General features: G+C 51.0%; 1 protein-coding gene across 1 annotated transcript in view; it reads left to right on the forward strand.

The window, feature by feature from the left end:
• The first annotated feature begins 606 nt into the window (after positions 1–606).
• FGF12 (fibroblast growth factor 12) overlaps positions 607–16,999 on the forward strand; it is a 103,946-nt gene continuing 87,553 nt past the window's right edge. The window contains exon 1 of the mRNA XM_082003766.1: positions 607–2,326. Within this exon, the coding sequence (XP_081859892.1) occupies positions 2,128–2,326 (199 nt within the window). The 5' untranslated portion in view covers positions 607–2,127. The remainder of the gene's footprint in view (positions 2,327–16,999) is intronic.

A 16,999-nucleotide genomic window follows, 5' to 3' on the forward strand; every position in this document is an offset into this window, starting at 1 on the left:
GTCACAAAGATGATTTTGTGGAATTAGGTAATTCCCAGGGGGTGTCACCAACTGATTTAAAGTGCTGTCTTCAGCTGGGTATGTGCTTCACCCCTAGACCTTCGGGACTGGATTAGTCTCCTTCTGCCACTGTGTAGCTGGGGCAGGTCTCCTCTTCCCAGCCAAGATCCCCTCTCCCTCCACCCCGACCGCTGTGTTCGCTCCCCCAGGTATCTTCCTCGTCCCCTGCTGCACACACGCTCGCCAGCGGTTACTTGAACCTGAACACTGGAGAGCACCGTTCTCAGGGCGGCAGCAGCGGTTACTTATCGGGATAGCCAGAGACGTATTTCTGCATCTTACGTTTTGTCGAGTGCACTTGTGCGGGCTGGCCCAAGCAGAGCACCTGCCGCCACACCCGTGGTCCCGCCGTGGAGCCCTCGTACCGGGGCAGCCCGGCAGTGCCCGCCGCTGCAGCCGGCTCGCCCGCTCCCCAGACAAGGCACTGGCGCCCCCCGGCAGCGCGGCCCGCGGGGGGCCGCGGGCTGCCGCCCCCCTCCCTGCTCGCAGGAGAAGCGGGGAAAGCCACGGGGGTGCTCGGCGGCTGATGCTGGGGGGCTCGGGCACTCGCAAGCGGAGGCGGCCGGGGGGGCCGCGCAAGCCTCAGGCGGCGAACCTGGAGGGGCCGGGCGGGGCCGCGGCTCCGGGGCCGCCCCGCTCCGCGGGGGCGGGGGGCCGGCCCGGGCGGAGGCCAGAGCCACCGCCGGGCTGCAGTCGCCGCGCTCTGCCTGCGCGATTTTTCTCATCCAAACCTCGATCACGTACGATTGCGTAGAGGAGGGCGAGCGGGAGCAGCTGCAATTCCCCCCGAGCCCGGCCCCGGCCGCGGAGCTGCGGGGCTCCCTGCCGCCTTGGCAGCGGTCCCGCGCAGCGTGGGCGTCCAAGGGGGCTTCCCCGGCCCCTCCCTCCCCTCTCCTCCCCTCCTCTCGCCTCGCCCCCCCCCCCCCCCGGCTCCCGGGCCGGGCCGGAGGATGCGGGCGGGCGGCGGGCGCGGCTCCGCTCCTCCTCGCCCCTCCGCCGTCGGGCGGCACCGCCGAGCATCCTGAGCCCCGCACGGAGCAGCGGCAGCCGCACCCCCCGCCCTCCCCCTCCCCCTCCTCTTCCCCGCCTCGCAGCGCTCCTCCCGCCGCGGCAGCCGGGCCCGGGGCCGCCCCAGTGCCGAGCGCTGCGCGGCCTCCCGCCGGGCCAGACGATGTGGGTTGCTGCCGTCGGGGAGAGCCGCGGCCGGGACAGAGGCGGCGAGCAGGGCTGGGGGAGCTGCGCCAGCCATGGCGCTGTGAGCCCGGGGTGCCGAGCTGCGGCGATGTGAGCCCGCACCCGCGACCGGGGCGCTTCTTTTTTTTTTTTTTTTAATTTAATTTTATTGTATTGCCTCTTTTTTGTTTGTTTGCTGGCCTGGTGCTTTTTACCGTGGCTGCTTTTTCCTTCCCCTCCCGCCCTCTCTGTGAGCGGAGTGGGGAGGGGGGGAAGAGAGGAAGAGGAGGAGTGCAAGCAGAAATGCAGCGCGGCTCGCCCTGAGCCCGGCCGCGGGAGCGGAGCGGAGCCGCGTCCATGTGCGCGCATTGCCGCGCCGCGCCTCGCAGCCACCGCGCTGGGGCCGGGGCTGCCCGTGGGCCGGGGGGGCTCTGACTCGTCCCGCGGCCCCTTGCCGAGGGCAGCCGGCAAGGAGGAAGCGCCCGGGCGGAGCGGAGCGGCACCGCGCCGCAGGGACCCGCGGATCCTCCGTGCCCTCCCATCCCCTTTGGACACAGCTGCCGCCGGCGGACCTCTGCGAGCGGGGCAGCCGCCTCGCGGATTTGCAGGGCGCGGGGGCGCTGCCGGCCCGGCCGGGGGTCTCGCCGACGGCCGCCCGCGCCGGCATTTGCGCTCCCCGCGGACAGACCCATGGGCGGCGGGGTCCGGCGGCCGGCCATGGTTGTTAGCCCGGGCGCCCTGCTCCGCCTGGCCGGCTGAGCCCTCCCCGGCGCCGGGACTCGGGGCTGCAGCGCGGTAAGCGGGGTGTCCCCGTCCCCGCGGCGGCGGCGCGGCCCCAGCGCGCCCGGGCGGCGCCCCTCGGAGCGGAGCGACGCGGAGGGCCCATGAGCGGCGATGGCAGCGGCTATCGCCAGCTCGCTGATCCGGCAGAAGCGGCAGGCGAGGGAGTCCAACAGCGACCGGGTGTCCGCCTCCAAGCGCCGCTCCAGCCCCAGCAAGGACGGGCGCTCCCTCTGCGAGAGGCACGTCCTGGGGGTCTTCAGCAAAGTGCGTTTCTGCAGCGGCAGGAAAAGGCCGGTGAGGAGGAGACCGGGTGAGTACGGCGGGCCGCGGCCGTGGGGACCCGCTCCGCGGGGTGGGGCAGCCCTGGACCCGCCGGGATGGCGGCTCGGGGGGGACCGGCCGGCTCCGCCGGGAGCCGCCTGGGGACGGGCTTTGCTCCGCGCCCAACTTTCGCCGGGGTCCTGGAGGGTCTCTCTCCCCGGGCTGGTGGGACGGGTGGGCACCGACCCACCGCCAGCACCCCTGCACCGCCGTCCGAGGCGTGAGCAAAGCGGATCCTCCGGCAGGAGAGACCCAGCGGCTTAATCTGGGCTGGCTTAACCCAGAACTGTATTTTTCCACCTCCCTGTAGATATGCTTTTTAAACAGTCACCTCTTATTTTCTGTATAGTGACAAGGAAATCGATAAACCGGGGATCAATTAGAATTGTGGCCAATTGATAACTAGATCCATCAAGTGCTACTTCATGAGCAGAGTTGCATAGGGAATTTCATTAGCTTAGAAAGCTTTCCAGATGGTAGCTGCACGACTGTTACACCTGGTACTGAGCTTGCAAAGACCCAGAAATGCTTTTTAAAGTAATCTTCTCCCCCCTGCCCCGCCTTTTCTTTCCGTTATCTTTTGTGGGCGTGTGTGCTTAGGCTTGGTTTCTTGTGGAAAACTTCAGCCTAGGGTACGTGTTGCTCACATTTCCACGATGAAGTCCCACCACCCACCGTTTCAGTTTCTGAGTGGTGCTTTGTGCTCTCTGCCATCCTCGGTAGGCGTATCTGGCAAGAGTAGGCCCTCCGTGATTTCTTAGTGGAATTATTTACTTTTTGCTTTCACTACTATAAATCACCATTAAGGTAAGAAAACAGAGATTGTTTTTAGAAGCTGCTGTGAACATGCACTTTTCTCAGGTGTCCCTGAGAAATCATAGTTAAGAAAGCGATACTCGTGTACTCAGCTCTTGGGGATGTACCATCAACCTGTGTAATCCTCCCATGTTTTCCATATACATTAATACTTAGTTTGTTGGTTAGTCTCTTCATGAAGCTCTTTCTCCACATCTGAAATCTGTCAGACATGACTCTACAGCAAGGTATCAGGGCTAGCTGAGGGCTGCTCTTCTGGTCTGTAGATTGAGGTATGTGACCTGGACTTAAGTGAGGAATAAAAAGAAGTAGGGTGAAAGCCTCTCACTGTAGAAGGCCACTTACTGTTGTCAACAAAGGGGAAAGAATAATTACTCTGGATTGCTGTCAGCACCCCTGATTCACAGGCTGTGGGGCAGGGACTATCTTTAACTAGCAAAATGCTTCAAGACTTGCAAGGCATGGGTTAGGCTGTGAAAATCAGACTCTTTAACAGTCTGTTTTAAAGCAGGAGGATGCAAAATATGAAAAATAGAATGACTTAAAATACTCAATGGGAAAAAAAGTTGCCTCTTTGTTTTTCTTCTAAAGTTATGATGAGTGGTAGCTTGCTGGACCATCCTGTATATTAGTTAACCTGTGAGGCCGGACCAAAAGATGGCTCTTGCCCAGAAAGTGTGGTCATTTTGTCTCAGGAATCACTCTTTGTAGGATCAAGAGTGGGACCTGGGAGTCTCACTGATAAACTCTCTTCCTATTCTTCTTTCCTCCCCATCTCCATCTCCTATTGAATGAGGTCCCTCAAAGACTAAAGGCTGGGAAGTCTAGACCTCTAACCTAGATTTCAAGATGCTTTGTCTCATTAATGTTTGAGTGACTTCTACAGCAGGGTTCGGTTGTTGAGGCTCTTTGTTGGTCCTACCACATTGCTCCCAGCTGCGCAGGTCCAGTTCTGCTTCCTTTGGACTCACTAAATGCCTGTGAAGAATTGCTGAATTCTAAGAATTCCCTCAACTTCCATGGACTGTCATGCTGAGGAGGGCATTCAATAACTTACAGACCAGAGTGATGTAAGGAAAACTTTTTATTATATTAGAAGAAGGTTCAGTGCTACTCAGTGCTGTAAAAATAGAGCTGTTCAATCTTCAGAGCTGTCAGTCAACCACTCATGACCAGTGCTGTATTCATTTTATAAAATTAAAGTAGTAGAGGAATTAAGTTGCTATGAAAAAAATTCAAGTGTCCTTTCATAGGCTATGGACTGTGTCTGCTTTAGTTCCCTACATCCATCTTTTAAATAGAGATTTATTTCACTGGTACATCCTATTCCTGGACTCAGGTGTGCTGCTCGGAAGGCAGCATGCGACTAGGTTCGCTGCTAGATTGTTTATTCAAGGAGTGTACTGTGCCCAGAGAACTTACTCATTGCAGAGTCGCTCTTCTGCATAGAAAATGACATGCAAATGAATCGAAACTGGTTTAAAGAAATATGCATACATTGTGCAGTGACCCACAACCCCAGTGATTATGTGTGCTCAGTGATATGCTGGCTCAGTAGTTTGCAGTCAGTGAAAGGAACGTGAGAAACATCCATGTTCAAAAGGGGTACAGTCCCATTTGGAAATGGTACAGTGCTAGGGGAGCTATCTTTACCTTTTTTAATATGGCCTCATTTTACGGCTACGGGCAGTAACTGTCAAAATACTTCACATTTACAGTGATCTTCATCTGTAGTACTTAACAGGCTCTACTAAATGGAGAGGTTCTTCCCATTTTACAGAAGGCGAGACCAAGGCACAGAGCAGTTGTCTGACACAGAGACCTAATTCCTGATGCTCGTTCCAGCATGCCGCGCTTTGGGCCCCGCTGCCAGAGAGCTTACGATGCGGCAACGGTGGAGCTGCAGCAACTTGCACCATTGCAGAAAGTACAACTCGGATGGTGGTTTATGTTCCCTTTGCGCTTTTTTTTGGTAAAAGTTACTGCGTGAGCTTACGTCAATTAAGCGTTTTTTAATATGCAACTGAGTGCTGTAACTAAAATATCCAGTAAAGGTGTGTGCGAGCAGAGTTACATTTTGTGCTGGTTGGCACCTGTGCTTCGTTTTCAGTGTGAAGGGAGGGTGAAATACTTGAAATACTCCTGCTCGCCTACGGGAGGGAGAATTCGCACCCGGCAGAAGTTCAGGCTCACTTGGCGGTGGGCATGAGTAGTCACAGGTTTTGGCAAGCTGTGGGGAACCAGGTCTCTGCAGGGACATCTTGTATAATCAAAGCTATCAGCCCTGGGGAAAAGCGACTGCAGAAACATCTCATTTGTCGGTTGCAATAAGCACCATGTTGTAAAATGAGCACTTGTTTCGTCTACCTTTTTGGCGGGCAAAGCCAGATCTTGCATGCACGCTCTGTGTTCTTTTATATCTCTTGCGTGTGTTTGGCTCTAAGATATGACTTACCAGTTTAAGATAGGCCAAATAAGGACTAAGCTGAAAATTTGGACACATGGGCTTAATCCCATTATCGTGAATTAATGCAGGTCGTTGGCTGTAATTGTGCAGGGGCCAAGCAAAATACATGTATATTGAACAATCACCTGTACGATTATATGTATAAAGTACATCTAGAAGATATTAAATTATATATTTTGCTCTGACCATATTAGCTTGATAGAGGATTCAAAGGAAATTGCTGTATGGCGTGGCTTTTGGTGCAGGTTCAAGAGGTGGATCCTTAATCAGAGAATGATAGATCCACGAGGTGAATGCAGAAGACTAGACAAAGCAGCTCTCTCTACAGGACTTCTCTGCCAACAAACGGTTGAGGTTGAACCAAGTAGTTGCATCCCCTTTGCAGCTAAATTAAAGCATCCAGGCACACCCCTTCTTCAGCTGTTTTGTAACAGGCTGGAAGCCCTGGGCTGGTGAGACCAGCTTGTTTATTAAAGCTGTGGCTGTTGATTCACCGATAGTCTTCTGAGGCAGAGCTCACTCCGGAGAGCTGGCATGGAGTTGGTCATCCATCATGCCATGGCCACTGAAGGGCTAAGCTGAGGAGTTTGGGGGCCTTGCACGAAGAGAAAGAGGCTGGAGCATCGGGCACAGTATCTGTGGGTGTTGGTGGGAATTTTGTTGGAGTGAAGCCCACTGAAAGACTGTCGTTACTTGGGGAGATCATATTTGAATTCAGGCAGCTTTGGCTCAGGTGGTGCCAGGCACTGTGTTAGCGTCATCTCCATCCCTTCAGGCGTTGATTCTGTAGGTGAATTTCCAGCTCAGAATGCGGAGCTCAGTCTTAAACAGGTTTTTTACCCCAGGAAAAAGAAAAAGAAAAAAAAAAAGTGTTGTTCCCCCCCCCCCCCTTTTTTTTCCTGCTGTCTGATACATATTTTGTGCTCCTCCAGGGAAAGGATGCTTTTTCTTAAGGAGATCTAAAGACTTCTTCCAAAGTGAAGGAAATGGCTTACACATAGGGGAAAAAAAAAAAGCAGTAACTTAAACCACGTTTTTCCTTTGCAGTATTTCTCGTTTTGAATAATAAATTGAGATTTGGAATTGAAATTACACATATGTAGATATTTTTGCAGCAGTATAAGTAAAATATAAGAGCAACTTTAGTTGAAGGACACAGAAGGACTTTGTTCATTTGGAGATTCATTTAAAACATTTGAGAAGTCTGTCATCTCTGCGAGCTGTTAAATTCCCTGAGTTAAATCCTGAGTCCTTTATGATTTCATACAGGGTGAAAATGATGATTGAAGCTCATGGGGGGAAAAAACCACCTTTTTAGCTCCCCGTTAAATTTGTTGTAGTCCTTGCCTGCCTTTATGGAGTGGTTCATCTCAGAACAGCTGTAATACCTGCCTGACCTGTGGAATTTGGCACCTCCATTGCTTCACTGTCCTAATGCTGGCGACTTTATCTCAGCGCGTAGCTTCTGTCTTCAGTAAGGTTCAGGTTGGATCCCAACGCTTTGCCACAGCGTGTGTGCGCGTATCTGGGTGTGCGCCCAGCCAAGGCGGGTCCATCACATTCTTCTGCTTGCTCCTCTGCAGAATTTGGTGCTGTGCCCCCTCGCTAAGGAGTGGCTGGGGCGAATGGAAATGGCTGGAAATCCTGGTGTTGGCTGGCCAGCAAGAGCTCTTAGAAGTGCCAGCTGAGATGAGGGATGTATGCCCAGTGGCCAGCTGAACATGAGCCTAGATAATGTCAAGGGGAAGGGGCACAGCCTTGAGGGTGTGCATCCTCCTTGCTTGGGGCAGTCCATCGTTGGTGAGGTCTGCCGCTGGTGCCGTAAGCTCCTTCTGCACCCGCTGCTGCTAATGAGTGCCAAAATAATCAGGAGGAGGGAAAAGGCTCCCTCCTGCTCGCGACAGCTCAGCAGATGGGTTTCATTTTATCAAATTGATCCCCGGGGGTGGTATTGCACATGTTCATGACTTGCAGATGTGGTGGCTGTCACAGTGTGAGTCTGTGCTCAGTTACTGCGGGGGTCAGATAGCAACTCCGAGCTCTCAGTCTCTAAAATCTAGGGAGGAACTGGAGGCTCCCAGCTTACTCCAGAGCATGGAAAAGTCAGTTGCCAGCCTGCTTCACCACGCAGCTTGCGAGCGAGCGCATCAGTCAGTCAGTAAGCCACTTCGTACTGGTTCTGGACTGGATGTGGTTGATGCCAAGAAAATCTGTGGAAGTCATCCAAGCTCCTAGAGGGATGGATATCTTCTCTCTCCATGGCCTCAGGGGTAGCTGTGCTTGTGGGAGCAGTGAAAATCATTAGCCAGCAGAGGAGGTTCACCATTAGAGCAGTACAAATGATTGATTCCTCCGTCACCAGCCAAATGGAAAAGTCAGTGTGAAATAGAGGTTCATGAGTGATTATTTTCACTCCCCATAAAAGAAAAGATCCATATAAATCAGTTTATCATTGACTGATATAACTGGGTTTTGGGGAAAAAAAAAAAAGGTGCAGTTTCATTTGGAGGATTTTTATATGTGTATTTTTCTTTAACTTCCAGGTATACTTCTAAATAAAATGTTCCTTTGAAATAAAAAAACAAAAGCTTGAGTTCCAAAAATGCCAAAATGATGACAAGGTTTTCTTCCTTCCTTCCTTCCTTGCTTTGCTGAATTCAGCATGAATTTAGAATAATTTCAGTAGGCCAGATACTGCATATTTTAACAGATAAGATATCTACTACAAAAAAAAATTCAACAGCTTGACTCGGGCAGTGTGGAGAGCAGAGCTGCCACCGGAGCTGAAGAGGTTGTTAAGATTCTCACTCCTGTGAGAGACAAACATGATCATGAGTCTCACTACACTGAGGAGCATGTGCAGAGTCACTTGGGCTTATCTTCTTTCCGTCTTTCCCCTCCCCAAATGGGCACACCATGAACTGCCAGATAGCGCAGTGGCCAGGTAGGTGTTTGTTCCATCCCTCTGGCATTCATTCCGTTTGCTCCATCCTGCTGAACAGTCATGTGCACATTGTTTCTGTGAGTTTCCTACTCCCACACAGTTGAAGCCAAGCTGTGATTTATTATTATTAAAGCAAGAATTTTAACAATCAAAACATGTAAGAGATTGACATCCCTTTCATATTCGCAAGCTCCATGGCTTGGCAGAAGGTGACCAAGAGTCCAGAAGAGAGCAGGCCAGGGAAAGCAGCTCCGAAGAACTAACCTTTAAATACACATTTCCATATGCTCCGTGTGCTGTTGTAGCATCATTGCCATGGCTGCATGATTGTGTCTTCATCTTGAAGTCTCTTGTGAAGTGATCTGTACCAAAATCATCTACTCTGTACCTGGGCTGCAGACACTGCAGTCTGTCAGGAACGGTACCTGTATAGTCTGTTCTCCTGTTTAATACATGGTTTGTCTCTATTCCCTAGCTAACACAATATTCTTCATATTAATACATTATCCTTTCTGAGCGTAAAGCAAACTGCTACATCTATCGTTTTACCTTTGCCCTGTTCTGACATGTAGCACGAATCCTGAAATAACTCAGCCTTTCCAGAGGCCGGTTTTACTTTGCATCTCTATTAAAAGCGGTCGTAGAGCCACGGGCACACTTTGTGCCCCTCCCTCAGAGAATGCCACTAGTGGGGGCTCCTGGAATAAATTATTTTTAAAGGCGGGGTTTGTGCTTTGAGGGGAGTCAATGTGGACACTGAATTTTTGCAGCGTGGTCGCAGGGCTGTAGGGCTACAGCTTCCTGACAGTACTGTCTCTGAGAATAGCAGCTATGACACATTTTTAAAAATGGTAAACTAGAAGGCAGCTTTCTAGAGAGCTGTGGAACATGACTGTGGTATTCACTGTTCGGGCAGACCGCTCTGGCTTTTCCAGCCCCCACGCTGCAGTATAGACAAGTAACTGTGTGCTTGTTCCAGGCACTGAATTGGGGCTCTCTCAAACCTTGAGCTTATGTGGCTGATGAGAAAATTCAGCCGGATGCACCCTCATACCTGCTGTCTTATGCTCCTTCCAGGATGTCCTGGCTAAAGGTGACAGAGGGACAAAGCCATGGGCTTGGAGGCCGGCTGGTGGCCTGAGCCCTTCGTGTCCTCGAGGATGAGCTGCTGGCTGGTTCCTGGCGTGATGGGGAAGGCTGGCTCCATGCAGCAGCTCGGGGCATTTCTGCTCTCTGCCCTTTCCCCACGGAGTGGTCTGGGCTGCGAGAGGGGGGTTAATGCTGGAAAGAGCATTACTGAATGGGGCTTTGCAGCTCTGTTCCTGCATCTGCTCTGTGGCTTTGGGTTTGTCCCTTTCCCCCAATGTCATGGGAGATGACCACGCCGCTGTGCCTGGGTACCCTCTAAGGAGATGCTCTACGGGGTTGTACTGCTCCTGGCAGAGCTCTGAGTTTGGAGGAGCGTCGAGCTCTTGTGCAGAGCCCGGCTTGGGCCAGGGCAAGGGGACACGTAGCAATAGGAGCTCCTCTCTCTTCTCGGCAGCATGTGCATCTGTTGTACCTGAAGTCGTGTGTGGGAGGAAGGAGGATTTTGTCCAAGATACACCTCCTTCAGAATCTGACTTGCATCAATGTCCCCTTCTCCTTCTATTTTGGATGCTCCTTGGCACTGTCACGTTCTCAAAGAGAAATGCTCAGCTGGGGACCTGTGGCACTTCTCTGGCCAGAAGGTGGGCAGCCATGGTGAAAGGAGGGAGCGGTTATGCTGCTGCCTGCCTGTGCTCCCCATCTTTCTTGCTGGGGCCTTTTCAGTGCAATAGTTCATGTTTGAAGTGCTTGGCTCCATCGACAGATGTCAGAAAAGGGGAGATGTGAAATGGCAGGGGCTGGATTTGAGGATGAAGATCCAGGGCTACATACAGACACTACAGTGATGGAGAGCACAGCTTCTCCTCCATCCCACAGCAGCATCCATGGAGCGCACTGTGCAGAGCTCTTCCCCCCGTGGCACTCCTGTCTCACCTTCCCTCCAGCAGCGTGCTCTGTTAAGGGGATGTGTTACATCCAGTGGACGGCTACATGCTGTGAACTGGCAAAATATCCACAGAGAGGCAATATAATTCTGTTACTTGTTCCTCTTTCCCAGCGAAAGCTGACTGCGGTCATGATAAAGATAAAAAAATCCTGAAGTTCCTTTCTTGAAATATTTAAGCATTTTGGATTGAAATGAAGAAAGAAAAGAGCCAGGTCTCGGGGTTAATAGAACATGCTCACTTAATTGATATTTATCTAGAACAGTGTAATTTGCAGTCCCCTCCCCTTGCTGGCTGCATATAGTTTCTTTGCTTAGCAGTTGCCACCCATATTGCCCAAACTGCCAAGTAAATATATTTCCTTCATTCCTCAAAGCAAAATTGTTTGCAAAAGGTCAAGCAGTATGGGACTGCTGCAAGTGAAGCAAGGCTGCAAAAAGCTAGTCCACATCTTCTGGAAAATTGAAAAGCAGTAGAAATTAGCAAAAAGACACAGTGGTTTCGACCACCAGCTTGGGGTTGGGAAGCACCCAGCGGTTGCTGAAGGATGCTCCTTGGGGACTTGGGAGCCGCTGGGCTGCAGGAGATGCAGGGTGCACACATCGGCAGGCGAGGGGCTTGGACCGTCCACCTGCTCCCGAGCCGGTCCTTTCCCTGGCACAGCTCCTGTAGCTGGATCCGGGTCTGAGCTGCTGGCTGCCGGCACCCTCCGCCTCAGTTACCGACCGGCAGCCGGTCGTGCGGGCATCCTCTGGTGACTGACACCACGCTCCTGGAGGGATTTTCTGTGACGGTGGCTAAAAGGGCTGGCAGAGCGTGCGGTGTAACTACCAGTGCTCTGCTGGCTTTTTATAGTTTGGTTTTGTGCTCTTCAGTATGGGGTCTGCCTGCTGGCTAATACACAGCATCATTATTTAGGGATTTATAAACATTTGCTTTGGCTTTTATTTCATTTCCTTCTGTGCCACTCCTACCTTCTCCGGTTCCTTAAACACTTCTGCTGTTTTTCTTTCTGTTTCTTCAAAAACACAGCTTTACTTTCCATTAAATCAATTTTAGGTTTTAGAGCTAGAGCCCGGTAGCGGCTCCTGAATGATTAGAAACCACCAGGTGAAGTTCGAGAGCTCCTTCGCCCTGAGCCCTCGGGCAGCGAGTGGCTCCGGGGCAGCTGGAGGAGCAGGAGCTGTGTTGGAGACCTGTTGGAGAGGCAGATTTTCTTTTTTCGCTCCATCTGCACTGGGTCATCCCGAGCACGTGCGTCCCTGGGGAGGGGAGCTCGCCGTTTACAGCTCTCTCCTGAGATGGCAACGGGGCAGTTGGTGAACCTGCCTGTCTCGCTGGAGTCCTGGGGGCCACCCGACATCAGGAATGAGGTGTCCATAGTCACATAGGAACCATGAAACACCATCCTTGTTAAAAACAGAGCTTTAGATGGAATGAGGCAGATGATGGCCCCCTCACACTGCCAGTGTTTTCATTATGTTGAAGGAAACCTCTGGCTCAGATGGAAAATTAAAATCATGCTGCAGGTAAAAAAAAGGTGTGTTTTCACAAAGCAAAAGGAAAGAAGAAAGAAATTTGAGTCACATGGTGGGGTTTGGCCATTTTTAGCACTATCTTTCTCTTTGAAGTGTTATGTTGTTTCAAACCAGAGTGGCACAAGCAGCACATTTTCTTTATGCATTTGGGTATTGTGTAAGATTTGTTGAAATTTAGTAACATCATAATTTTGAGTCAAAAAATGCTCGCGAACTGCTACAGGAAGGCTTAAGCTGCATTACTGCAGTGAGCAAAAAAATTCTTATAATACAACCTGGCTGATTCAAGCTTTAATTTGTCCACATCACAGGCTCATTACCTGTTAAATAAAGAAGTCTCACACCTCCCATCCCTTTGGAAAAATGCTGAGGGAGTGCATGAGGAGGACTAGCAAAAGGGGACATTATTGCCTGCTGTTACTGAATGCTTACAGAGTGACGCTGAGACCCACGTTCTACCCTGAGTTGCCATCCAGTGGTTACCCAGGGCTCCTCTGTGGGCTTGCTGTTGGTAGGACCAAGTACCCTCCCCAAGACCGATAGCTTCTTAAGTCATTAATTTCTGCTCAGTGCCTGTTGACAGCATGTTCTGTCCATTTTCTATTTTAATGAATTCACTTTTCTGGTGAATTCTAGATGCGTGGAGTGGGGTGGAAGAATGATGTCGTCGTTTCCATAGCGTGTTTTGTTTGTGTGAGGGACTTCTCGGCGTTTCTGCAGTATTTCAGGCCTGTGGATTGATGGGGGGAAGCGGAGAGATTTAGCTTCTGAGAATAGCACAAATCACAGCGCCGTGGCAGGCGTGAACAGTGGGGATGGCATCTGCTCTGCTTGTGTGACGACTGTTAGTGACCTGGTGCCTTGCGTGGGGCACTTCAAGGCGAGGGGAGCTAGGGATGGTATTACGGAGCCCTTCAACAAACTTGAGGTGCGGAAGTGTGATAATGTCACCAAGTCATGGTCTCCTAGAAGCAAGGCTGAAGGGACCCCCAAGGTTGAGTAGTCCAACCGCAGCCCTGCACTGACACAGACATACATCCCCCAGAGAGGCGTTTCTTTAACCTGTTTTTTACACCTTCCCATGGAGCAATTCTAGGTAGAAAGAATTTCCTAATATCCAACCTTAATCTTTGTAGGAAAACGGGGAAAAAATCTGCGTAATTCACAGTGAAGAAGTTTTATGCTGCACATTGGAGTCAACAAAATGACACACAGCCTTTCTAACTGTACAGGCGGCAAAGCGCTTCCACAAGATTGCCCAGGATTTCTGACCCATCAAACAGCTCCTTAGGACACGTCTGGGTGACGCTGGCCCCGTAGGAAACCCTCTCCCCCTCCATCCCTGTTTGTGGGGTGAGAGGTGCTGTAAGCATGGGGGGAGGGAAGGGCTATTTTTCCGTTTCTCCCTCCTGCCAGCTCCAGGCAGTAAAGCCCAGCAAGCGGCATCTCCAGGCATCATCCTCCAAGCCTGCCTTCCCATGTCCCTTGGGGGTGGCATAGCTGTGGCCCCTTCTTTACTGGTATGAGCTCAATCATCCCTCAACCCAAAAGCTCTGCAAGGCAGGGGTACCTGTTTACTAAATTTTCACGCAGCACTAACGCTCCCAGTGCTGGTGTGGGGAAGATGTGGATTTTACTCCTGATGTTTCCCCTTTGTGGGCTCCTCCTGTGTCCCTTCATGGGGGCCAGGGAGAAGCCCCTGTGAAGGGACACACGCTCAGTTAGTTCACGGAGTTGCATTTACACCCAAATGAAATGCATGCTGTGATTGTGGGCTCACACATAATATTTATGCTATTCTCTGTTTCACTCTGGGTGAATATGCTTTAATTTTGGCTAATTACACAATATGTCAGGAATAATTGCAGGGTGTTTCTCAAAATAAATAATATATCTTGCATGCTCTGCTATCCATACTTATGAGCATGCTTTAACCTTCAGTAGCGAAGGCATTGACTGTGCTGGAAAATGACAGCTTAGGAGCTTTAGCTACAACTTCTTTTCCATTAAACTTCTCATTTTTTAAATTCCCTTACCTGAAAAAGCTCACCCTGCATAAATTCTGGAACAGCCCTACATCTCTCATTTATGCTTTCTGTTCCTGTCAGGCTTTGGTTTTCTCCTCATCAGAGCTCAAGTCAATACACGTGTAGAAGATAGCTTTTTAAAGGGAAATGTTTTGAAATTTTGACTGCTGGTAAAACACACTGGATGAAAAGAGCAACACCATGTCCTGGGGGAGGCAAAGACAAACCCAGGAGTGTAACTAGGAAGAATTGATTTTTTAGTTCTCTGGTCAAATAAAAGAAGTTTGTGGGGAGGAGGGGATTCAGATCCGATGCAATAGTTCAGTCTACTTAAAATGAAACTTTGGCTTTCATTTCCAACACTTTTAACATCTTTTTTTTCGTGACATTTCCAAACAAATCACTGTCTCGAAAGAGAAAATCAAAACTTTTGTCCTTTTCAGATCTCCTTTTTTCCCCCTGTTAATGAGATGGAGTTTGTGTACAGCTTCAGCTGGCCTTACTCTGAAATTTTTAACAAAATATTCTGCTAGACAGTTTCACCCAGAGGTAGTCAGCAATTCTGTGCCAAAATAACGAGTGGCAGTTAGGCCACCAGTCCTCTTCCACTTGCCAACCCACTGCTTTCACCTGCGGTGGTCTTTGGGGACCGCTTTTGGTCCTTCTGTGCTGGAGATGACGGTCTCGTCCTCAGCTTGTGTGCAGGGACTGCTCGGAGTGGGTAGCTCATGTATCATGTACATTAGTTTGGCATTTACCTTCTAGGAAAACCCATCCAAGACTTTGGACCTGTTTGTACTTGAGCCTTGGACCTTAGGTGGCTGTCACATGGGGTCAGGAGCTTGGAGAGCAAGTGAGCTGCAGAGTGACTTCTCTAAGTCCTAACATTCTTGGTTGCCAGGAAAAGGTGGATCTGGTGGAGACACGTAGCGGTGGCTTCAGTTGCACCCCCCATTTTCAGTGCTATATAAAGCACTTTCTCTGCCCCATACCCCAGGGTTGTATTAATGCCTGCGTAAAGCTGATTCCCTGGGTATGGGAGAACCTGCGTGAACGCCAGTGCCGTGCAACCACATCCTTTCCACCTACTCTAAAAGTGAGGAATAGAGCTCCCTGGAGGCACTCATCTTTGTAAGAGCAAAGCAGGCGTAGTGCAGGGCTTAGCACATGTCTGCTTCTTGGTAGAGAGGTGCAGCAGGCAGCTGTGCTCAGTGCTGGAGAGCTAATTACTATTCCTCCTTGCAGGCATCAGCACAGGAAAGGAGATCACGTCTCTGGATGCTCTTTTTGCCTACAAGGTGCCATTCTGCTCTAGGGACTCACTGACGGTGACAGGAGGCTATTGCTTTGATGGGTGCTGTCATGGGCTTGAGCCCATCATCCCTCTGAGTTAGGGAAATATAATTTTTGGAAGCTTGTCATTTAAAAGCAGAGGCCATCCCTGTCAGCACAGCCTGTTATTTCATGTAATGCATCCTGGAAGCACCAGTTGTCTCTCTGTAGTTACTAGCCCTGGGTGGAGATTCGCACTTGAGATGAGTAAATACCCGAGTGTGCCATGCAGCCCTATTGTGCCAGAGTCATTTTTGTCTCAAAATAAAATCCCTGTAATTGGAGAATGACACTAACCCTGTAATCACATTGAACTGGAGCTGGGCATGGCCTTCATTCTGCATCATTGGGAAAGGAGTTGGGATCAACTGTTTGGTGCTCCCGGAGTCACAGACTTTGGGAATAAATTTCTTAGCATCAGTCAGTCCGTTTACATTTCTCCATCCTACTCATGAGCTGGGTGATGTGCCCGTGTGTTAAGCTCAATGGCTGTATCTAAACTGAAGGGTTTCATGGCAGCTCTGCAAGGTGGGGCCGGATGCCTGGCTTTGCCGTGGAGCCCCTCCTGATGCTTGGGCAGCTGCCGTTGCCCGCCATGATGTGACCTCCGTGCAGGCAGCCTGAGGAGCCATCCGAATGCCAGCGCCCACCAAGACTGCTCACCTCCCTCGGCCCTGCAGTTCATGTACCCTCTCCATGCCGGGTCCTTGCGGTGCTGCAGGCTGCATTGTCCAATCCATCCAGGCCACCTGCTTGTAGGCTTCCTCGAGGCAGAGCATCCAAACAATCCTTCTGCTCCAAACAGTTTTGCTGAGTTTAGTCACAGAAGGGGTGGAAAACATTTTGTGGGGCAGGGAAACATCCTCCTTGCCTCTGCCTGTGCGCTTTTCTGTACTCGGTGACTCCTGTGGGAGCCAAAAACGCTCAGCACTTTGCAGCAGGATTTCCTACCGCTGCACCTGAGTGACACAGTTGGCGTGTCCTCCAGGATCCCTGCGTGTGGCTCAGGAGGTCTCGATCTGCTTCGTGCATGACTCACTGCAGGTGCAGTCACAGACACCCGTGCGCGGCGTCTGCTAAAGGCTGACGCTCCGCCGTGGTCACAGCTTGGAAGAGTCGGGCAAGGGGTTCGGCCGGGGGAAACGCAGCCCTTGTCTTCAAGGGCAGCAGCTCCTGGCACAGCTGCAAGTGCTGTTATTCTTGAGCGTCCCAGTTTGGGTGGATTCAGTGAATCATCGTAGTGAGTTGAGCTATTAAACTTATGCCGACGGTGATGCATTTAATTGGAGACAGCCACTTACTTCATCTTAACTCCAAACACCCTGGAGAACTTAGCAGCTTCTAGATGGGAAAAAACCCCAACATTTTTCTCCCTCAGCTTTTCATCTTCTCTTTCTCCCCCAGTCCTATGCTGATGCCTGTCACCATAGTAATCTGCATGGAGCTCATTGATGCATTTTCGTGCCGAGTTAATATAAGCCTTCATTAATACCGTGCTTCCAAAG

Source organism: Phaethon aethereus, assembly GCF_964289735.1.
Source record: "Phaethon aethereus genome assembly, chromosome: 9".
In the NCBI taxonomy this organism is placed as follows: Eukaryota; Metazoa; Chordata; class Aves; order Phaethontiformes; family Phaethontidae; genus Phaethon; species Phaethon aethereus.